The sequence below is a fragment of the Lathamus discolor genome, chromosome 6 (genome assembly GCF_037157495.1).
Source record: "Lathamus discolor isolate bLatDis1 chromosome 6, bLatDis1.hap1, whole genome shotgun sequence".
Classification (NCBI taxonomy): Eukaryota; Metazoa; Chordata; class Aves; order Psittaciformes; family Psittacidae; genus Lathamus; species Lathamus discolor.
In genome coordinates, this window is record NC_088889.1 from 91,392,498 (window position 1) to 91,416,801 (window position 24,304).

Consider the following 24,304-nt stretch of genomic DNA (forward strand, 5'->3'; position numbering starts at 1 on the left):
ATATACTGTACCATCATCAACTGAGAAGTCTTACCATGAAGGCACCAGGTAGCACCACCTCAGCTTATGGGCTTTGAAAAAGAAGCCATGGAATATCAGAAGTTAGATACTGAGAGATGCTACTATACACACTGCTGTTTCAGTGGATTTTAGACCCCCCAGATCTGGAATAGGAAAATGGTAACTGGAAGCAGTAACTATCTGCTTGGTTTCCATCATGCAGAGTTTAACTGGAAGCAAATACTGTTACATTACCTTTGAACCTTCCTTAGGCTGCAACACCACGTGGGGGGGAAGTAAATCACTATTGTTACCTATAGTACTTCCATAAAATCCTCCTCCTGAGACCAATAAAAGTGTTTCCAATCACAGCCTCCTCATCAGTCCAGTTCTCAGGAGTGGGCTAATAATTGAAACCTAACCCAAGAATGAAACCTACCTTTCCTTCTTCAATAAATCCCCTTCCATTACTGTCATGCTAACAGGCCTCTTCCGTTCCAGTGTGCCAGATTCATATTCGTTCCCAGTGTGTGACAAGTGATTTGAATTAACAGCAGGAATTGCAACAAATGCCCCAGATACATTGAAATCTTGATCTGAGAGAGAGACAGACAGAAAGCATCCTAAGACACACGTATACAAAACGGTGCCCCACTGCAAAAGCTATTGGAGGATTACCTGTGTCCGGTTATCACAAACACAGAACCCTTTTAACTATGGCAAGAATTTACCTCCAGGGAAGAACCAGTCTGCGTGCTGAATAATTGGCTCAATAACTGCTACCACATGGACTGAAGTTGCTGCTGCCATTTCAGCAAGAGATCTGCAGAAAGAATTTGTACATCACTTCATACAGAGTTCTATCAAAGTAAATAATAATAGTGATTAATTCATATTACCCAAATGACAAATTATGCTAAATATGATGTCTGAAGACTCCTAAGTACCACACAAAGAGCAACTTCACACTAGATGGAGTCTAGACTAATCAGTACATTCATAGCATTTGAAAACACTCCTAAAAGGACTCGTGCCTAAAAGGATCTCAAGGCACAGGTTGAAAGAACATCTGAAGTAGTTTTTAGGCAAATAATCTGTTGCTGTGAATAGCTGACATGATTTAGAACAAATGCTACAGCTCCATGGAAGTTCCGTTTTGTAGCTTCCCTCAAACAACTTACCCTTCATTCTTTGCCCATAACAAGTTGGGGCCTAAGACGATGGCGACGTTGCTGGGTGTCATTTTGTTAACATCACTGTTCTGTGCAAGCTTTGCTAAAAATTTGATTAAATACCTACAAGAGGGAAAGAAATAATTATCCAGCAGGAATTAAGAGCATTTCTTGTTGAAAGCAGCCAACAAAACCAAAAGAACTCAAAGACAGCTCCCAGTGAAACAAATAAGACAAACAGCCTTCTTGCTTGGTAGCTGGCTACTACGGTTCTACTCCCACCTTAGCAAAATGGAACTACAGAACTATTATATCTTCAGAAAAACTACTTAGATTGTGAGTCCCTACTCAACAGCTATTTTCATATCCTGTAATGGAACTCCCACACTTATAGGAGTCAGCAGAGTTGGTTTTGTTCCAATTCATTCCCAAAAGACAATAACCAAAAGGACAAATAACACGTGTAAGATACATCCAGGTGATTCCTAAGTGGAAAATACAATGAAAAGCCCAGCTAGTGTAAAGATAGGGATGACTACCAGCAGCATGACCCTTCAGTAGGAGGGTTCTGTGCATCACTACTTCATTATGGTCAACAGTGAATTAACTTGACTGAAAGTCTATTGCCACCAATGCACACCAACTGCTCCATCAAACAGGATGTCCTTTTATAAATCTAATTGAATTTGGCCAAGATAGATACCACTGGATTTAAGTTTTGGTTAACCAGCTGTGAAACGCAGCACTCCAGCACCAAAGTGGCTGTGCTGCATGCCAGCGGATGCTCATACACACCTGAAATTCGCATGGTAATGCTTAGGTAATCTGTTACAAATTCTCCATAACTCCTGCAGCTTCTTATCCTGGTCCTGGATACTGAAAGGAAAACCAACCTGTTACACCTTACTTTCAGATCAGAAAATTGTTGTTTCTGCAGTGAACAGGGATGACTGCACAACCTTCCATTTATGCCAAAGAAACACATTGGTTTGTATTCAGTAATGCTCTAACCTGCTGAATTATCTCTTACTACAACAAAAGAGAACTGCTTAAGCATCATTGCTGTGCAGCCAACAGTCTGAAGCAGCCCTCATGTCTAACCACAGGTATTCCACCACATTTTTATGCAATTAGTATTAAGCTAAACCACATTTAAAATCATTTGTTACACAAAATATTTACCTTTAAGAGCAAAAATAACAAAGTAAACTGTGTGAGCTTGGTCTTGCCTTTGAACTCATATATGAAGAACCAAATTCAATAAGACTATGTAGAATGTTTTCCTATATACCTAGTTTTAGTATGCTTACTTTGCAGCTTGTGTCCATTCTTCATACAGACTGTAGGTCATTAAAGGTTCTGGCAACTCTCGCAGATAGGATTTCAAGGCACCTGCAACGCAGAGCACAAAAAGGTGGCTTCTTAGCCAATGCTTTCAGTCTGCATTCCAAATTCTGTCCTCAAATTTGCAATTTCATCTGTTCAATGGGACCCAGGTTCCAGTGAAACAGCGGAATAACCTGACGCTTCCCCAGTACATCTGCTCAATGCTTGACACAACAGGTCTTCCAGGAATTACTGTAATTTGACAGAAATATGGACTACAAAACCATGAATCATCTCTTCAGACCCCATTAAAGGTCTTCATATGACTCTAATCTCCCTTGATCACCTTAACACTTTTATCATGAGGGGAAATACACTTGTATTATTATGATCACCTGAATTTTAGACACCTCTGTCACGCAGACAGGAACACATCACGCACATGAGCTCGCGTACCCTAGACTTCTCCGTGTTAGTTTGTGCAATGAAATAAACTTATTTCCATTTCTAGTTTATCTGCAGAGATCAATACCTTAAACTGCAGCAAGCCAGCACTTAAATCAATAGCATAAACTTGTGTTGTACCAGTTTATACCTGGTTTTGATTCAGAACATTCACGATACCTGCGACAGCATGGGGATCGGAATAGAACTCATCAAGCTGGGAAGTTGAACAGTCCAAGGCAGCTTTCAGCTTTTTTAATTTGGAGGCTCCAGCAGCAATTCTGAATAAGCCCTGCATAGTAAAAAGGAAGCGTTATTTGACCGGAAACAACACGTTAGTACAAGCATGAAACAGCAGTTTTATGACAGCCTCTTTTAGAACAGTTCTAAGCTTCGTGTCTTCACCTTACACCATTATGACCAACCTGGCTCTAAATGTGTTGCTGCCATGTGACAGTGCTTTATAGTTACCTCACACCCTTGGCCCATTCCTAATTTATTATTCTAGCTCAAAGATACTTCCAACAGTGCTGAAGGTTATTCTGACGTAAAAGGTTTATCATCTACACTAACGAACAAATGACTTAAGCAACTTGTTAACTAGTACAGACACCAGCCCATGAGCTTGAGCTCCTTTTCCCCATCCTTCACATGTGGTATGGCATCACCTACCTCCTCTCTCATTCCCGTTTCCAAAAGCATCATTACACAGGCTTCAATGGGGACTGCAATTTCACGACCACTGCGCTTGAGATGCTCTTCTAATGGAGTTCCAAAAGCTGGTTTTTCAGTCCATTTGTCTAGTTGGAGAGTATCAAAACACTGAGCAAAGTATCTAACAAACACCTTAATCATGTCCCAGACAAGAAAAAGAAGAAAGCCTCCAGTACAGTGAAGAAATTATCAGAATACAGTAGGAGTTTTACAGCCCTTGATTGGTAAAGTCCTTTCTATCATGAGTAAAGAGAGAATGAGCCTGCTGGTGTTTAAGAAGAAATACTTCTGCATCTTTCTGGATGGAATAACACACACATCCTCTATGACTGGAAGAGCACGTCCCCTCAACACAAGTGCCACCACATGGCTGCAAGTTACATTAAGTTACAAGAGAATCTTTAGAGAAGACATTTATCCAGGTTGCACACCCTGGGCTGATCTCAGTTTTAGCTGTATTTTACGTAGATAAAAACTGAGCTGTTCACACAATGTTTATTGCTGATTTAAGGAATCAGCACCTCAAAAATGGATGTTAACAGCCCCAACCTCTTCCATGAGCATTACATTAACAGCCCATTGCTGTAAAATTGCACAAATCTTCCATTTCTTAATGTTGCTGAACTCAAAGTTGAAATTGGCACAAGTTTCTCCAAACTGAATGTGAATTTCTTGTTTCCCACAATTTATTTTCTCCCATTTCTGCTGCCTTAATTGAAAAAATGCAGATGTAGAAGGTCACTGTTAGTACAGATGTGTTATTTCTTTTATGTGGAAAAAAGGTTAAGAAAGAAAGACTTCGACAGAGTCCTCTGAGACACACTGCGTTCCTGCAGAGCATTCAACTTACCCACATCAACTACATCCCTCCTAAGGCCTTAGTTCTTCTCCTTCATTAACACTCCACAAGGAGTACGTCATTTTCCCCAGTTTTGCAAATTACAGCAAACATTAGGATGAGAAATCTTAGTAACTGCTCGGAGTCTCAGCAATTCACAGCTAGAAACACAACTGAAGCAATGCCATACCCTGAGACGCTGGACCACTTGGACACTACCTATTCCACCTAGGAGGACTAATCTGTTCATATGGAAAGTCTGTACAAAGCAGCTAAGAAACCACAAAATCTAAAGCAGTCACATCTGTGAACAGAGAACCTTGCCCTGAGCCATAACACAGCCCTCATTCTGTGTGAGCATCATGTGTTTGCGTTACTCGTCTCCCATCAGACTGGCGAAACAGATATTCTACAGCGTCTTTCAGCAAGATGCTCATATATTCAAATGGTTCACCTTTTACAACTTGCACGTTTTCCACAACTGAAGATACCTGAGCCTTGCTCAGCTCAGATTACATTTTGCTCAGACTTTGTTCAGCCTACTACTTCTTCAAAGCAATTAGAAGATTAAGACACAGCAGAGCCAGCGTTTAGGAAACCAACACCAAACCACTATAATACACCTGAACTCCCACTGACAAAGTTTAGTAGCATGGGGAAGAACTGAAGCCTTTAACTGCTGATACTCAACCCAATAATCCAAACACTCCATTAGCTGGCTGTAGTGCAGTACGTACACTGAGAAAAAGGAGTGCATATGAGAAGGGAAAGAGTCAACCTCAAAATAAGGGGAGTTTTTCTGATAATCACTAAGTAATTCAAGAAGAAGGACCCAAAGAAGCTCCTAAATCACAATGAAATCTTCATTGGCCTGAAAAGCCAGGTATGGATCAGCAAAAGGCCACATGGTGTCAAGGAAAAAGTGCAAGCAAATAGAAAAATCCTTCCTTTGCCCTCTTGGGTATCCGACAGCTCCTCAGGATTTTATTAGTGTGTTAAAGTATGGCTGGAGAACTCCAGAGAACACAAAGATGGAATTATGCTTGGGAATGTAAAATTGGTAAGTAGATCAAAATGGCCTTATTAAATAAGTCTGCATGCAAGAGAATCAAGATAAAGGAGGAGAATATTGTGCATAGGTGGCACAGGCAAGAGAAGCATCAGCCAGAGCACAGGTTACTTTACCTTGATGGGCTTGAATTTCGGGTAGGACCTTTTCTATGACTGCTAATGCTTTTCTATGGTAATCTGCTTGTGCTTCTAATAACTGAGAACAGAAGCCACATTTTAAAAACAAAAAGAGCATTAGCTTCTGATGAGAACATAATACAAGACTAGAAGGTTTAGCACACAAAATGTTATCTTTGAGGATTGAGTGTCTATGCACATATGTGCTGCGAAGTCAGATGGGAAAACTACTCACCATAACAAAACATCTGGCATATTCCCCTTCTTTGGACACAAAGTTATACATGTCTGCTGCTAGTTGATCCTTTGAAAAAGAGAAGGATGCAAAATAGGACATCACATTCACAGGGGCATTTCAACTTCTACAGAAAGACAGGAGAATGTATGGCTATGTTGTCTGCAGTGAGTTTGAACTATCACTTCAGCAGCACAGCAAGCCACTAATCCTCCTGCTCTGCTACGTGTATTCTTTCAAGGAACATCTATTCAAAACGCATGTTTTATACAGCAAAGCAGTTGCCCACTGAAGTAACAGTTGGACTGTAGGGCAGTATGTTATTTACAGCCAATATTTGCACACAAGTACTACTAAGAGGTTCTGGGGGCTCAGCTCAACTGTAGTATTTGACAATCAAGAAGTGAAACTGAATGGCAACTGTTCAGAGCTGTAATAGTCAGAATGCTCCTTTTATGGCAGCAGCTTGAATTTCACCCAGCTAGCTCACGCTGCACAGCTACTCAGTGGCCTGAGCACACAGACACCCAGAGCGTTTCAGTCAAGGCTAAGACACAGTTCTTCGTGCCTCAGGCTGAAACAGAAAACAATGTAAAATACCCATCTTAAAAAAACCCCAAACCCTACTAAGTTAAAGCAATTCAGACAGAGCTCAGCCAGCATCAATATTCATCATTAAAATTCTTCCCTGTGAGGGTGCTGAAGCGCTGGTGCAGGCTGCCCAGAGAAGCTGTGGCTGCCCCATCCCTGGCAGTGTTCAAGGCCAGGTGGGACACAGGGGCTTGGAGCAACCTGCTCTAGTGGAAAGCATCTCTGCCCGTGGCAGGGGATTGGACCTGGGTGAGCTTTAAGGTCCCTTTCAACCCAAACCATTCTATGATACAATATACCTTTAAGACACGCAGTTCGTTAACAGCCACATAATCTGTGGCTGCGCAAGGCTTCCAGGAGCAGCCCTATTCTGATTGCTACTGCTGCTAATGAGAGGTGTGTGAAGGACAGACTTGTCGTACCTTGCACTGTTCTACTTTATTTCCAGCTTCATCCATCTCTTCCTTTAGTGATTCTATTTTTGAAGGATGCACTTGAAAATTTGTTCCTGAAGTCTTGTGGGCTTGGTTATACCTGTGGAAAAAAAGCTTTGGTCGGTTGAAAACTATATTAAACAAGCAACTGCATTTATGGCTTCCTTGACATTGGTTTCTTCTGACAGGAAACAAATCCAATAGTTTCAGTTGAAAATCCCCAAGAAATGATACACTGGCCACAGTCTAACATGGGTGCATAACACATTGGAACTACTAATCCCAGAAATTGCTACTTAAATTATCACCACAGTTTAAGACCATTTAAGGGGACTTAAATTGATCAACCCAGGACCCTGCCAATGAGATGGTTCAATATAATGCTGTAAAAGCACTTCATATGGTTACAAAATTAGACTCCTATTATTTAAGATGACAACTTAAGTGAACCGGAAAGCAGCTGAGTTTTGAGCATTTTTCCAATTATATAAAGGCATGAAAGAGCTCCAAAATCTTAATTCTCTTTGGATCTAGTAATTATGAGTCCTTTTTTTGAGTAAAATATAAATTCATCTTTTTTCAGCGAAGTATTGACATGCACACAGGAACACTTCAGAAGCAAGTGACAGCATCAGATCAGATGCCATGAGGTGCCAATAAGAAGCTGCCATGAAGAGGATCTAGTAATTCAAATTCTTACCTTCCTCTTGCAGAATCCCAGTCCAACACCAGCTTAGCAAGCTGTTTCCTCTGCTTCTGAATGTTCGGGATCTCTGTCTAGAAGGAGAAGTCAAGGTTTACCTTCACTTGTGTATCGTAATGAACTACTGTTTGTAGATTTCTTATCCACATTCGATCACTTATGCATGGCTCCTTAAAGCAGTTTTATTATTAGCAGTGAGATAATGCCTTTTTGCTCAGTCTATACATAAATCCAGATGTATTTCCTCAGGCAGGCCGAGGTGACTTACCTCTGTTAGTAGATACAGTGGATCTAAGACTTCTTTCTCGATCTGTACTTCATGCTGAGAGAGCTCCATTGCCAGTTTGTTCTCTGCATCACCACATGTATCTAGCATTTTCCTTTAAGAATTATAGGAAAATTTAATGTGAGTTATTACTGACTAAGGAGGAATGATTCAAACAAAACAGTGGTGGCCCTTTGTTGTCTGCTACCCTTCTGGAAAGCTGTGTTTGCATAAGGCAAGGCAACATTCAATGGCACAAGCCCAAGATGCTCTGTGCTGTCATGGGCAAATTTGGGATAAGCCAGGAGTGTTATTAAACCTCTGTGTTCTAAAATTCCTTAGCCATGACAACATTTGTGGAGGCTTTAACTCATGCAGGTGACTACGCCAGCCCTAAGGGCAGAGAAGTTTGTATCTATTCAAAGCCCATCCTTCCACCTCACCAGATGCAGGAAAACTGCTTAACGCAGCATTTCATTTTCTCCTAAGCCCCTTTCATGTGAAAAAGTCTCAACACCATCATGCCAAGCGATCACATAAGCAGCACTCTCAGGTTCCAAAGCCATGATTTGACCTTTGTTTTAAGCTTGTTCTAAGGAAAACCCCTGTCCTGTAAGATTTTTATCCGTGTTTACATCTCCTGCAAGAGCTCACAAAAACGCACACCAAGGTTTTTAAGGTCATTTTCCACTGTTTCCATACAAATTCCCATCAGCGATGAGGAAACACATTTGCTCTAGGAATTCAGTATATTGACATTCATTTGTTTCAGCCACTTTCCTGGAAGTCGCAAGCATGCACTTTGCCAGGAGAAGGAAACTGGCTTTATTTTAAGCTAGAAGTCATTCATGCAGATTAGCATTAAAGCCATTAACGCCAACCTGCAGAAGGCAGTATTTACACTGAATCGCAAACTTTAAATGGAGACAGTAATTCTGCTAACCCACAAGAACATGAGCCATTTTCTAAAGCTTTGCAGAGAGCAGAGAATTGGAAGCCTCTGGAATGCAACCCAGAGCAAGCCTGAACCTTGCCCCCAGCATCACTCCAGAAGAAACGCTTGCTCACTTTTTCTCCCTTTGGATTAGAGAAGGAATCTAGAAATATTAGTTTCATTAGATTGAAAACAGCCTTTGTGCACCCAAAGTCCTTGATTAGAGCCCTGCAGGCAACAAAATCACAGGCTGCCACTTATAAAGCCAAGCACTTACCCCAGCAGAGTTTCATCGCTTAGCTGGACAGAGCCTTCTTGCATGTTCTGAGCAAGAGCTGTCAGAGGAAGTTTTTTCTATGGAGCAAAAGGAACACTGCTTAGCTTAGTGCTACTCACCCTTTCCAGCTTTCCCAGTACATCCCCTCTTTTTCTTCCATATGGTTTCCATTACGTACACGCACAGCTCATTCTTTGGCACTAAGAAAATGCTAAGTCACAAGAAGTTTCAAGACTCCTGTTCTCAGGTACTTTGAAAAGCATTTTCTTTTCAGTCTTAGTTGACATAACTGACTCAAAATGTGCCTCAACTACTATCAAAGACAAGTAAACAGCTTTAACTTGAGATCTAAACAAGCTTGGCATATGTCTCCCTGCAGAGGTCCATTCTGTGCATTCAGGATGTCTCTACTATTCAATAAAAGAAGACGACTTGAATGCTCATTACTTCTGGTTATAACACTTTACAAATACCTACCTATGGCTTTGCTAAAGAGGGGTAGAAATCAAACGTGTACTGGTAAACATTTTAAGTTAACTGGAGATACCAGTGCACAAAGGGAATTCAAACTATGGGGAGCCTGACCAGAGTTCCAGAGTATCTGCTCTTCTTAGTCAGGTCTTGTGAAAGCTGTAAGTCCTCAGCACACTGCAGAAATATGTGAGTGACCTGACACTATGAAGGCACTCCAATGTTGTGGTAGCGTATATGGCTGGGGAATTACAATTAGTGTTTTACCATCTAATGTCAACACATGAGATGATTCTACAGGGTTTTCTCCCCTTGTATAACTGGAGGCACAGCAGCTGGTCAGTGTTCAGGCCAGACCGCATTCAGACTGGTCTCAGAAGAGAAGCCAAGAGGGTGTTGTACTTACATGTCTTTTATCAGGATCTGTACCATGCTGGCCCTGGAAACAGGCAATTAACCGCTTCTGTGCAATGTGGCAAACAGACCTCACAGTGTCCAGGCGCCTCTCGATCTGGTCGGTGCAGGGGGAAGGAGGAGGAAGAGAAAACAAAACAGAAAACAGAAGTTATTTCCCTGGCCTCAGCAGAAAGCTTCCTCCTGCCCCACACTTGGTGCTTGCACTGTTTCTCAAGCTCTCCGGCTCACAAGTTCAGCTGCTCAGCAGAAGTGCCCCACTGCAGAAACACTCACAGGACTGGGAAGCGTGGAAGAGGAAGAAAAACATTGTCCCTGCTTTTGTCTCAGTAGAAGAGAATCAGGTTGATACCTGCCATTGGAGATAACAGCACATGCAGATAGACACTAATTCAGGGAGGAAAACACTCATTTCTTGATTGTGACCTTGTAAAGTAGAAGGCTAAAGACGTATCTGACTGCTGCTTTACACTGCACCAAACCTATGCACTGCTTTCTATGCTTTTTCCTTCTCTGGCCATTAAATACAAGGACAAAGCTCCACTCCTACATGCTACAAAACAGTAGATTAACAGGATTCAAAAGGGATATGGAGTGAAAAAAACAGGCAGCAATGCACAAACGACTTCTGTTTGTCACACTGTATTCAAAACATGGCTTAATACATAGACTGTGAACATGACAAAGACAATATGACATTAATAAACTGCTCTTTTAAGGGATTTCAAGTATGGAATTTTGACTTATTTCAAGGAACACCAAAAGCAAAGCAAGTGACGAGCACTGGGACAGAACTGCTTATGGCAGCGAGCTCTCTACGCACAGCTCCGAAAGAATGCGGTTTATCTGCATTTTGATGACTCACCAAGAATAAAAGGAGGCTCTTTGGAATGGCTTCCCGTTAAAAAGCAAGGGGGAAAAGGGAGATTTCATCTGCAGAAATAGTCTGAACCACTTCCAGTTTTTGATACAGCTCTAAAATCACTGCTATTACAGTTTCAGCAGGGCAGTAATTCTCCCCAGCTTTCCTATCCATGATAAATAAAGATGAGCTGTCAGAGCAGCAATTTCGGTTCTAAGTTATGATGCCCCACGGATTTAAAGCAGGAGATACACTGCTGGTTTCTCCAGGAGGCAGACTATGTTGTAATGAACATGAAATGCTATAAATTCTCATTTAGAATGTGACACATCCAGGTGAGAATGACATGGGTTTTTCTCCCAAAAGGTTTACTTGGTGCCACTATGCTGAGATATGTATATTCCTAATGTGGTTACAACTGGAAGGATGTAATTAGGTCCCAACAAGAGCAAAGAGTAAAAACTACAGCTGCTAAAAGGGACTGAGATTCAACAGAAGAGCCTGCAGGGTGTGGGTTGGGAGAAGCTCAAGATGCCAGTGGAGAGAGGCACAGAACAGCCAGGACTTGGTGTGGGTCAGCACAGCACCACTGCTGGATGTGTGAGCCCTATCCTGATGCATAAACAAGTGCTGGCCTGGGCTCCCTGTTCCCTTTCAGAGGAGGGGAGCAGCAGCCTGAAGGAGGACCCAAAGCTGGACCTTGGGACTGTGCCACCCAGCCTCAGCTTTTGCAAGGCCAGAGGGAAAGTGAAACAGAACCAACAGAGGAGGGCTGGTGAGCTGAAGGACCACTGCAGGAAGACTGAAGTTTCACTGGCTACATGAGGCAGTAAAGGGACTAAAAGCTCCTGGCAGCTACAAGATGAATCCAAGCTGAGGTGCTCAAAAAGCTCAGTAAAAACCCTTCATGGCAGAGAAAGGTGCAGAGAAGCTGCACAAGGCACTGCCTTTTCATTACAGAGCATGTATCAACAAGCTCAGAATTCAGTCCATGTGAAGATACATGAAAAGGAATGAACTATTTGTGGTCTGCATTTATTCTATTTATTCTTGCAAGGTTCTGTAGTGAAGACTTCTTAAAACACTGAGCATAGTTGGGGTTTTTCACACGTGAAACAGGGACATCCTGTAACGGAACCATCTGACAGACCCCAGCAGGATAACACAGCCATGTGCAGTGGCTTACACTCATTTGGAAGCCTCTGGGGCACACGTATTCCCAACAGTCTCTTCCAGGCAGCCTGAATGCCAAACTCAAAGGGCAGAAACCTGATAGGAGGAACATGACCCCACAACTTCCTTTCTGATCAGCTTTTGAGTTCAAAGATGCTAGAAGAACCATGAATGACATTAATCTCCATTAAGCTACCTTTGAAGTGAAAATGTGACCCACAGGCCATGCAGTCTGCACCCCCAGGGCATCTTCACTGTACAAAACATCTCACAATTGCTTTATTATATGCCACAGGGGCATGCCAGAAAGTGGGTCTATTGTAGAAGCCTTTCGAGTACTCAATTATACTCCTTGTCTTCAGACAGGAACACATTTAACAGAGATACTTGAAATGGAGCACTTCAGAAAGCAGAAAAAGAGCCATGGCAATCCCATGTCAGAGCTGGAGCTAAATATAAAGAACACAGTGAAACATGTTTGTAAAGTGAACAGTACCACGCTTCTCAGCCCTTTGGTTAGATAAGAGCCTTCCTCCCCTCCACAAGCCCCCAAGAGCAAACAAACAAGTGAGTAAATTCTTCCACTTGGGTGTAGCCAGGCTGCTCTGGGCCTGGGAAAGCCTTGCTTGCAAAATTCTTTTGGCAACACACAGCAGTGCTTTTGGCTTTCACTTCTTGTTACTGTTCTGCAGCTACCCAAGAACACACAGGTTCTCGGAGGCAATCGAGGTGCTTTAACATCCTTTACACCATTTCATTGCACACATCTCTCCAGGAACTAAACCCAGGATTGTCAGACTGGGGAGGTATTTGTGCTTCAAGTGAAGCAGCCCCCCTCAAAGCAGGGCAAAGTGTTTCGGGTCAGCTCGTTTCACCATTACCCAAGATGATTTCATGTGCTTGTGCTGAATTCAAGTTTTAAGGCTGCTGCGTTCTCTCATCTACTTTAAACAGCTGGAAAGGGCTGAAATAAAAGTATTTGCATCATGGATTTGGCTTCTGTGTTTCATCTACAGGTCCTGCACTTCAGCATACCAAGATGCTTCGTTATCTATTTGAAATAGCTGTGACGCTTGAGGTCTCACAGAGCACTGAGCCTGACCTCTGTGACAATGCATGTTCTGGCTCTTTATTTTTAGTCTTCCACAAAGTAACCACAGGAAGAAAGCTATGTAGACCAAGTCTGCAGTCAGATTTGTCCTATGTAATGAGTCAACCTTGTTAATGTAACAGTTGCAACTGAGATCCCACCATGGAAGTAGTGTTTGATTAGACGGCATGCCTGCAAAAAGCTGACAAGTCTGCAAACACATCAAATGTCAGCGTGACAAAACTGAGAACAAGTATCACAAGCTAAGCAAGCAGCATTTACACACTTAAATAAAGCAATTCCAGACTTCCAGAGAAAAATCTATTAGCAAGCACTTGGCAAGGGTTTTTTTTGCCACTTCTCTTAAGGCCCAAGTTGACCTCTTGAAGAGAAACAGACATGAAGACAGAAACCAGCTGTGCCTGATCATCGCTTCTTCCCAGCTCATGCTCCTCCAGCAGACAGACTGGCAAGTCATTAGCACTATTAGCTCATAAGCTTCATAAGACAGTTCAGCTAATGGAAAGCAAGACTCTTCCTCCTCCACTTTATCAGGCCAAGGATCAGATGCAGAAACAGAAGTACTAGAGTTTCTCCACTCATCGTGGATCACAGTTTTTGCACATGCTGAGAAGTCAGCCAAAGACCCCTTGTTTTCCTCCCCATCATCTGCAGTATTTTCCCCACATCAGGTACTTCACAAAACTCAGGAGGTTCAAACCCCACAAAGAGCAACTTAAAATACGTAAGTAAGATCCTTAGTGATATGGTTTAGTGGTGGTCTTGGCCATCCTGGGGTAACGGTTGGATGTGATGATCTTAAAGGTCTTTTCCAACCCAGTCAATTCTATGAGAAAGTATACATATTAATTGTGTTACAATACCTGCAACAGGTCTTCACTGAGTACCTCTGTTTTCTCAGCCCTAGGGAAGAAAAAAAGACCATTGTCAGAGTGATTAGCACACATGGGGTCAAAGGCTGAAAGCACTTTAGCAACTAAACCAGTTCAGCTTGAAGCTATAATCCCGTTATGACCATGGCTGCAAGCAGCACCACATTCAGGATGGAGCACTGGCTCCCAGCCCCAGCACATCAAACACAGATGGCTTGCTTAGCACAGGGTGCTTGGGAAAGGCTGACATTCCCAGAATCCTCGGCCCACAGCACCATCCCACTGCTCCAAATGGTATTTCCAACTGCACACGGTTTAACACAAAGCAAACTAGGATCCTGAGTCGCTTCACTTGAATGCAAAGATATACTGAAGCAATTTAATTTCACTTCATGCTCTGATCAGGTAATGCTATCAATGTACCTGAGTGTAAGGGTGTATAAAGACGGGAGAAAAGTAGGGCAGCCAACTTCATTTTGTATTTTATCCCTGCAGAGCTTTATCAACCAGCAGTCAGTGGAAATGGCAGCCTGAAGACCTTCCCTCAACCTTACTGCACACAACTGTCAGACATCTCCCATTACCTCATTTTCCTGATTTCTTTAATACTAAAGGAGGATAGAAGATTTATTACTTTAAACCATCAGCAGAAGTTAACAGTATTCCCAGTAAAGGTCTAACCTCAACAGAAAAGCAGCTGAATACTCACACATACTCCCAGACAAAACATTAACAGTTGTTACAAACACACTCAAACATTCACATACAATTCCACACCTTTTTCCCAATCCCAGCTTACATATAAACTTTGATTTGTTTAATGTTGACACAGATTTGTTTGGCATTGACTCATTTGCTGTAACACTGCTTTATCTTGCCTCTGCCAGATCGATAAAGCAGAGCAAGAGAAGTTTAGCTCACCCGTGATCTCTCCCACTTGGCTGCTCACTGTTACTGCACGTCGATGGCTATAGAGGCCTTGGAGGTACTCCAGTACTCTGCTTTCCTGTTCAGAGTTTCCCCCGCTGCTGTCAGAGTTCCTCATCTCCTACACCAACTTCCTTCTGATCCTGCAATCTGTGTAATAACCTACAGCAAAGCTGGGCATGCACAGAGACCTCATCTTCCTGATCGGGCTTCATCAGCTGAACATGCAAAATGCCCCCAAAGACAACATTCAGTCACATGAAGGGGGGGGGGGGGGGTTAAGGCATTTGACTTCAGTTTCATGGCGCATTATCTGCTTGAACTGTTTGTGACCCATAAGGTGATTAATAATTAAGTACCAGAATACAGGAATGCTCAGAACCGCGGGAAGACAAAAGCCACTTCAATACTTTGATAGCAAATAAACGGCCAGCACTGCAATATCTATTTGTTTGGGAAACACAAGGTTGGCAAACTTCACTTCCACGCTAACAGAAATGTTGCGTCTGATCCCAAGTGTATCCTGCTAGAGAGCAATTAGAGTTAGTTATTTTCTTCTTAAGTCTTTCAAAACCCCACCTGAAATGACATGGAAGAACCACAGTGTAAGAATAGTCCAGTTACAGCAGCACACGCTTAAACAGGCTTTAACCCAAAGTGGCAAGTACTACACATGAGTAAACTGATCTCACGGAAGAATACAGAGCTACCAGATATTTCTGTAGAAACATAGTGCTGTGCATGATAATGGTTTTACACCAAATTCCTCAGCACCCACAGGTTTCTGTCCTTCAACAGAGAGCAGAAGATGAGCACCTCTATTTCTAATACTGAATTTGAGATGCATAGAAAAGGCACTGATTCAAGTATCTGTTGGGTAAAACCCCGACGGAGGCAGCAACTGCCAGGATCAAGAGGCTGCAGATGAAGGGTAGCAGCCTTGTGAAGGAAGCAACTGAACAGATATCTACCTGCCATAGCTTGCTTAAAACACAGCCCAAGGTGTCTTCTGCAAACCCAGGGACTTCTTTCAGCAACAGATGCAGCTTATGAATAAATCAGCCAACTGGAAATTGCTTCGCTCTGATGTTTCAGAACAGCTCCTTGCACTTCCAGCCATATGAAGGTTCTCCGGTTAAAGCAATCGGCATGGAGCAAACATCAGTGTGGCAGCTGAGCAGAGCTCCAGCAGCCACTGCCAGTGCTCAGGCTTGCCAGGTCACTTGGAAAAGCAGCAGCAGGACAGCAGCAGTGCCACGTACACAGGGATTACCCATTATAACAGACCACAGAAGTGGGGGAGCAGCCACCTTCTCCACCTTCATGTTCGGGTTGGTTTGGAAGGGACCTTAAAGCTCATCCAATTCCAACCCCTGCCATGGGCAGGACCCCTTCCACTGGAGCAGCTTGCTCCAAGCCCCTGTGTCCAACCTGGCCTTGAGCACTGCCAGGGATGGGGCAGCCACAGCTTCTCTGGGCACCCTGTGCCAGCGCCTCAGCACCCTCACAGGGAAGAGCTTCTGCCTGAGAGCTCAGCTCAGGCTCCCCTCGGGCAGGTTCAAGCCATTCCCCTTGGCCTGTCCCTACAGGCCCTTGTCCCAAGCCCCTCTCCAGGTTCCCTGCAGCCCCTTTAGGCACTGGAGCTGCTCTCAGGTCTCCCCTTCAGGAGCCTTCTCTTCTCCAGGCTGCCCCAGCCCAGCTCTCTCAGCCTGGCTTCAGAGCAGAGCTGCTCCAGCCCTAGCAGCATCTCTATGGCCTCCTCTGGACTCACTCGAGCAGCTCCAGAGATTCAGATTCAAACACTCAGGGCTCAGTTTCCTCCTTCTGCCTAGAAACCTGTGTAAGAAAACATCAGCACTGGTTTCTACATGTACATGACACAACGAGATTTGAGCTGACTCCCCCATGAGTCTCTCTGGCCCTTGCTCAGCATAAAGAGAAAGTCAGATCAGACAAGGGCGTTTCAGCAGCTCCCTTGCCCTGGCTGCTGTCACAGCGCCGTGACACAGACCAGACACCTCAGAAGGGAAGATCTGAGGCAGCAGATGAGAAGACACCACCTTACCCTCGGTGGCAGCTTTAGGAAAGAAACCAGGCAACCCGGGAGGCACAATTCAAACCAGCTTTCAGAGTACTTACAACTGGATATGTAAACATCATTAAACCTCGGAGCTGCTGATAGTCACAGCCACTGCCTGAGAGGTCACTGAACCTCCCACCCAAGCTGCAATAACCAAGCCACTACAGGATATTGTAAACTCACTTTTAGCTACTGGGAATCACAAACTGCATTTTACAGAAGTTATCCTTGGAGGAATCAATGTTCCTTCCAATATTATTCCATATTGGTGTTCAGTTGATCTTTCATTACACTACCGCGATGTTGCTGGATGCTTCTGAATGGCTTTGGCCATTTAAATACCATCAAATAGTAGAACAGAGCTTCCATACATCTTCAGACCAATTAAAAGTTTCATTTCTCCTTCCCCCTCCTTTTTCCTAGGATTCTATCCAGTAGAGTGAAAAGCAGAGATAGGACAGTAATGCGTCAACAGAAACTGTTTCCATGTTAAATACAGCTTCCCACAGACTACCTATCACCATGTGAAATGCAAACCAATTTTCATCTCTATCTCTAGCCCTCTTTGTACACCTCATTGGTTTATCAAGGATCTAAAGCCTCAGCTGGAAAATCTGGATCTCCCCCTCTGAAGTCAGGGATGGATTTTCCCCAGTCCCTGGTGGCAGCAGTACGGCATCGGTTCAGAAAAGCCACCGATGATGATGATGATGCTGGGTTTGGAAATGGAGAGGAGACCTCACCCTTCCTGCAGGCCCACATTCCAAATTTAATAAGGAAGCCAAGAAAGAGCCACTAAATAATATTGGTTCTCAGTGCCCACAACCATGAAACAGAAAATGCCACCTTGTGAGAGCAGCACAACCTAATCCTTACTGAGCAGGGAAAAGCTACAAGGCTCCTGTCTCCCTCTAAGCAGCAAGTACAACCAGTTCAAAGTTTCCATCTAACTGCAGCTTCAAGGGATGCTGCCAACTAATCTATCAGCAAGCTTGTAGAAAATAACAGCATTTCTTTTTCCCTGCTACCTGAAGTTCTGTCCTTGTTAGGTCTTATTTGTATCTCTCTAGCAGCACAAAGTGATGAAGAAATCCTTCTGGAATCAAGAACCGATGAAGAATCAGATTTAGCTGCAGAGAGTGTTTCCCAAGGGCTTTTATCAAGCCCAGCAGCTGGAGACCCTCCACTGGCAGCTCCCTCTCAGATACCACGACCACAGCCCATCCCAAACTGATACTGAAGCTCAGACTAGCGCAGCTATGGCTGTTTACATCCAGGCAACCAAACCTGATCCAACGCTAACAGTTAATTCTCAGTTGCAAAACGAGGTCCCTCCAAGGCATTACTAATGGGGAAAGCATGCCCTGCCTCCCCAGCCCCTCCCAAGGCCCCAGCCTGAGTTGTTCCTGCAGGAGCCATCCCCGTGCTTCCGGAAGGCTGGATCTGCCGGCACGCGGCAGGGAAACGGGAGCTGCCCAGCATGGAGCCTCCCAGCACCTTCGCTGACAGCCATGGTGTTGGCGTGATGGGGCATAAGCAGGAGCCTGGGGGATGCACAGGGCTTGGCATCGCACCCCAGGGCTGGTCAGAGCAGAGCTGCTGGGCTGGCACGGGCTCTGGAAACAGGAATGGAGCTGGTCCCATGGGAAAGGAAGGTCTCTGAGAACTGAGGTTTTGCTGCTACAGCACGGGGTCAGGACACCTGTGCCACCAGACCCTTGATACACACCAACTGGCACAAAGTTTTCCAATTAAAATTGGGCTCTGCCTTTTAAAAGGCTGCTTTTAAAACCAACCCTGAACAATCATTTGTTACAGCTACAATTAACCCCCACCAAATGAAGAGGATAAAGCTACTGAATTCAGTCAAACCAATACTTTCAAACTGCTTTTCACACCGAGAGAGCGCACCATCCTGCACGAGCAGCTGGCGGCTTCGCCTCCTCACCCTCCTGCACTGGTACAATGGGTTCAGCCCTAAGCCAGCTCAGGCAGCCAAGCTGACTGGAAATTAACTGACAGAAACAGTTACTTCTCAGCCAAATCAGCTCCAAAAATCCACCCCGGGACAACCAAAATGCACTCCTGGGACAACCAACCTGACACAGCTCTGGGGTGGGACAGGCAGCAAAGAGCAGGTCAGGCTCTGAGTACAGCTCAGTTAGTGAATGAGAACCAAGACACCTGAGCAGCTACAGCTTCTCCCTTTCTGATACCCTAACACTAAGGAACTGTCATCTTCAACAAGCTTTTCATTGCCAGATTGATTCTCCACACAACTTTTCTTTCCAAGACAGCAAATAGCATACTTAACATGAAATATGCCATGCCACATCAATGCTGGTGCCATTTTCTATTTGGGGATGGCATGGTCATGAGTAATTACCTTTAACTCACTCCAAGCAAAAACCCAAGAGGTTTGGGAGTGGGAAAAGTGTATTTTTTATTGCAGATACCTCAATTACAACACCTTAGCTTGCAGGGACATTTAAAGTGTATTGGCCCACTCTAAGTGTTTTATGGCATCACTTGTTTTATTTCTCTCCTCCTTTCGGGAAAGGCCCTTCAGCTCAGCTTCCTGCCTGGATCAGCCTAGAGCAGGATGTGCAGAACAGCTCTCACCCCACAGGTTTAAAACTCATCCCCTCACTTTTTCATTGTACAGCTCCTTCACACTCCCAGACCAGAAGCCTCCTTCTGTACATCTGGAAACAGCAGATGAGAATTCCTGAGATAAAAGTGTTTCTCTTCCACAGAGGAAGAATTCACATTTCCCTATATGAAATGAAGAAGCTCTATTAAACCAGCACTGGAGATTTAACAAAATTAGGCTTCATCAAAACAAAGGCTGACATCTCACTGGCTTCACAGTAGGGTCCTGCTCACCACTGGGGCACCCTGACTCAGGGCCTGATCCCCAGAGCAGGTCAAAGCTATGGATCCAGTAGAAATTTCCACTCCCGAAAGGCTAACAAGGAAGCAACAAGAGCAAACCTAACATGAAGAGCCATAAACCCCCTGGACATTCACAACAGAACAAGTGACTCAGTTCAGATGTCAAAGTGGAAACAGAAACCTTGACTCACACACTGTGATGGGAGGAGCAGCTGGCGGAAGGTGATGCCGCAGGAGGGCAGCTCACAACAAAACACATCCACATTCCTGATTTCTGGAAAGATTTCAGTGGAAGCAAGGAGAATCCACCCGAAACATGAGCCAGAGTTAAAGCTAGCCTTCCCTGCTGGTTTTCCCTAAACAAAGCAGTTGTTTGTTACCAGGAGTAACGAGATTAGCTCCGCTGGCTGGCGAGTTAACACTTCAGAGCACCTTCACCGGGCTGGCAGCACATCCTGCCTGCTTTCCACATACAATAGGCAGGATTTGCTGCCAGGAAAAAATGAAAGAATCAGCAGCTCCGTTCCAAAACAAGGAATGCAGAATTAGGTGACAATTTCCCTTCTAAAAGGTTCACTTTTTAACATTCAATACGAGAGACTCCATAGAAAATGCAACTCAAAGGTGGTTCAGCTTTCCTCATCTGACGTCATACTGAATTCCAGGAACAGGCTTCCCTCCCAAGCTGGATGAACCCTGTATTTCATAATCCAAGTTTATGGAACCTGATTATCAAATACGTCAGTTTTAAGACTAAATGAAAGCTTCAATCTGGTGAAAGAGCTGAAACAGCTGAACAAGACCAGAGAGAAACCAGTGATGCCTTTTCAGGGAGGAAGCTCCTGGGTACCATTTACTGGACACTGAAGGGACTGCTGCAGTCAGTACCCAAACATGAAATAAATCAGTGTTTATAGTGGTACCTTCCTTCCTTTTTGCTTGGTTTTGGCTGTAAGAAATTGAGGTGATGCAGGAAACTTGTTTCCTACACCCGTGGCCTTCATAAACACATATATTAAAAGCCACTTTTCAAACCCACTTTATTACAAAGGATTAATTTTGCTTCCTTTGGCAGCCCACGGCAATACTCAGCTTGGTGGAGGAGTCTGGTTCCACCTGCACAGCATTCTGAAGAGGAGCCACAGCAGAAACATGTTTGGCCAAGTATCAGAGGAACCATGTTCCTTACATCACACAAGCCCCAGATTAATCCGGTTTTGACTCAAAAAGCCCAGAATTCATACAGAGAGTCAAGGTGACGAACGGGGATCCTCTGTGTGGTTGAAACCGGCATGACCCAAGGGTAAGTACCAATGTTCTCGGAGTTATTTTTAACCATTTAAAATCAGAGTGACTGTCAGATGATAACCACCACTTTCAGTATTAGTACGCAGGGAACACCACTCACAGCCAGCCACCCATTCAACTGAGTTTGCCTACTATGCCTGTTTTCCACCCAAATTAACAACATACACTTCTGCACAAGTATTAAAATGCTTCTGCTGTCAATCTGGTGCTTTAGCAGCAGAAATCACAGCAGAGGAGACACCCTCCAGCTCACTTCCTATGGACAGTCCTTGGTGCAGAACCAGCTTTCATGCTGAAGTGACACTCAGGTCATTTTAACCCATACAGTTACTAATCCTTTAGAAGTGCTTTAAAACACGGAGCATCACCTCCAAGGCACCAAAATGTTTCATTAATCAAGATCTGTATCGCCAGAAACCCAGGAGCTGCACAACTCCAATTCAGGCCTCAATAAACAGATAAAGATCTCTGCTCCTGTCTTCCTCTTTCATTTCCTCATCGAGTTCCTCCATCAAGCTTTGCTCAGTGCCTCAATCCTAAAAGCTGCAACTTTGATGTTTCTGATAATCTCCTCACCCGGTGCTGAGGCATGAAGCCTGCCTGCTCTAATTAAAGGCAGGCCAGGCTTTAGGAAGATAATCATCTTGGAGAGAAAGCAGGCTGCTCCTTTGCAGGGAAACCCATGACAGACTGTTCACATTAGGGGATCTGAAATTCCTCCCTCGGTGAAATGGATCCAAGGCTCCCTTCCCAAGCGGGGCAGTAAATTTAGCTGTTTAGAACAACCATGGTTCATGCCAAATCCTATTTTAGGGCCACTCTCGGAGGCGCAGTGACTGCAGTGGGGCCCTGTGCCGCCCTACAGAGCTCCAACCCTCCCTGTAAAATATATGCTGGGTTTTCAAGTTAGGTACTGAGAATTAAACCAAATACGGTGCAGTTTGATACTGTTCAGTTAAGCCTAACAGATCCAGAAAGATAATTGAGCCACACACACCAAGAAATAGTTAAATCTAAGTTGAACTTCCAGCAAAACTATGATTGTGGTTTAAATGCAGAACTGGATTTAAAGCAATTGCTTGATGAAAGAAGCGATGTTTCAGTGAGTAGCCTGAGGATGCTGAAAGCTTTCAACTTCTGGATACAAATTCAATTTACAATTGAGTGCTTCCAGTTGACTACTGTCCCAGCGAATCAAATACCTGCTGCTAGCCTGCTGGTTCACACCAGTTTCGCATTTCCCAAGCCAAGTGCACCCTACTTAATATTACTACAAAACTTGAGCTTTTCAAACAAGTTATTGATGTAATTCATTAACAAAGGTACACAAGCACCCTCACACCATGTCTTAGTAAAGAACTGGTTTCAATATTTAACTGCCCACTATTTACTGATATTAAGTTTGTTTTCACACAAGGTCTTTCCCTCCTCCGAGCAAGCAACAACCTTTTACTGATGGAGAATAGCTTTATGTAAAATTAGCTGGGTACGGTTTTGATGTAAGAGACAGCAGAGCAGAAAGCAACCTAAATCATATTGAATTTGTCATTCCTTAACATCTCAGGTGCAGTGTTACAATCCCCGCACGCCAGCACCAACGGAGCTGGTGCCACAATGGGAATCCCACCTTTGTGCTTCTGCAGCAGCCAGAGTCCCACCGGAGCACCAGGTCTGGTTGAAAATTAACCCAGCTGAAAAGCAGCAATAAAGGTGCCTGCAGCCACCTCCCTTCCTAGGGCTGCCTCTGCTGAGCTGCTCACCCCAGCTCTCCACAGCAGCCTCCAGTTGTGCCAGCTCCAGTCACCACCACATCAAACCTATGGCAAGGAGCAGACGTTGGATCCCCGCCTCGCATGATTCCCTACATCCTTTTTCCTTTCAGGAGTCCTATGTGAAGTAGTTCCCCTTCTCCAAGTTCAGGGACAGGTCCTTATAGCCCTCCTCTGTACCACTGGCAGACATAGGCAGCTCTGGCTGGAATTACATGCAATAAATTACTGGATTCCTGTTGTTCTGGGCCACCCCACAGCTGCACCGCCCCTGTCCCCAGGCAGGGGAGCTGGAACCAGCACAGCAAAAGGGGAATCTGTCCCCTTCAGCTACCTGAGAGCAGCTCACACTGATCATGAAACTGCACCCTGGGGCCAACATTTCACTGACAAGAGGTGACATCAGCTGGCAGAGCTGCTGACCAAAGCTGTGGTGTCCTCCCTCCCACCACCCCCTGGTTCCTCACATCCCCCTGGGCCTGGCACAAGCATCTGCAGTAGTCACCAGCTCCAAGGACCGACCTGACTGAAAACTAACTTGGGTGGAAGAAACCCTATTTTTCAATCCGATTAAATCATAACAACAAAGAATCACAGAATCCCAGCCTGGTTTGGGTTAAAGGGACCTTAAAGCTCATCTCCAACCCCCTGCCACAGGCAGGGACCCCTTCCACTGGAGCAACTTGCTCCAAGCCCCTGTGTCCAACCTGGCCTTGAACACTGCAAGGGATGGGGCAGCTTCTCTGGGCACCCTGTGCCAGTGGCAGTAAATGAAAGGACACTAGGGAATGGAGGCTTGGCAGCAAGAGCACTGCTGCAGTTACACACCCTGACCACAGAGTTAAGGCAGGAACTGATGTTCCTAGGTAAGAGAATGGCTCATGAATTTCCTTCGTGTGGGTTTGGCAGCTTCTAGTTTTAGGCGAGGAGCAGCCTCTTGCCAAACCACCTGCTGACATGAGAACTCCTTCACATTTGAGAAGGGAAAAAACCTCAACCACCCACCAAAAGTCCCTTAAACATGGCCTGAACTTTCCATCTAGGCATAAACTAGGGAGATGGCCCCTCTAACTTAAGCCACTTTTAAATGTTATCAATTCTTTTACCAGAAGTCCTGCACTGTCAGGCACTGGAAAACCCTCCAAGCAGCAGGACTGCCTTGTGCAAAGACTAACATCTTACAGTGCAGACATGTTTGAATAGGAAAAATATGCAATACAGTAATGAGCAAAATACACTGAACTGCTAAAAAAAAATAATCCTGGGTGTTGTTTTACACATTTGTTTGCTTTTTTGCCTTT

The 24,304-nt window shown here is 44.3% G+C and overlaps 1 protein-coding gene across 5 annotated transcripts in view; it reads right to left on the reverse strand.

Annotated features, from left to right (window-relative positions):
* Positions 1-24,304, reverse strand: part of ARHGAP17 (Rho GTPase activating protein 17) — a 44,588-nt gene that overhangs the window by 8,618 nt on the left and 11,666 nt on the right. For all 5 annotated transcript variants that reach the window (XM_065684915.1, XM_065684919.1, XM_065684916.1 and 2 more), the window contains exons 2-16: positions 14,016-14,055; positions 9,999-10,103; positions 9,122-9,198; positions 7,914-8,025; positions 7,643-7,719; positions 6,931-7,042; positions 5,918-5,986; positions 5,680-5,761; positions 3,615-3,742; positions 3,123-3,234; positions 2,483-2,564; positions 1,968-2,048; positions 1,182-1,295; positions 732-823; positions 440-596 (exon numbers count right to left, since the gene is read on the reverse strand). In XM_065684915.1, coding sequence (XP_065540987.1) covers positions 440-596; positions 732-823; positions 1,182-1,295; positions 1,968-2,048; positions 2,483-2,564; positions 3,123-3,234; positions 3,615-3,742; positions 5,680-5,761; positions 5,918-5,986; positions 6,931-7,042; positions 7,643-7,719; positions 7,914-8,025; positions 9,122-9,198; positions 9,999-10,103; positions 14,016-14,055 — 1,440 coding nt within the window. The remainder of the gene's footprint in view (positions 1-439; positions 597-731; positions 824-1,181; positions 1,296-1,967; positions 2,049-2,482; positions 2,565-3,122; positions 3,235-3,614; positions 3,743-5,679; positions 5,762-5,917; positions 5,987-6,930; positions 7,043-7,642; positions 7,720-7,913; positions 8,026-9,121; positions 9,199-9,998; positions 10,104-14,015; positions 14,056-24,304) is intronic.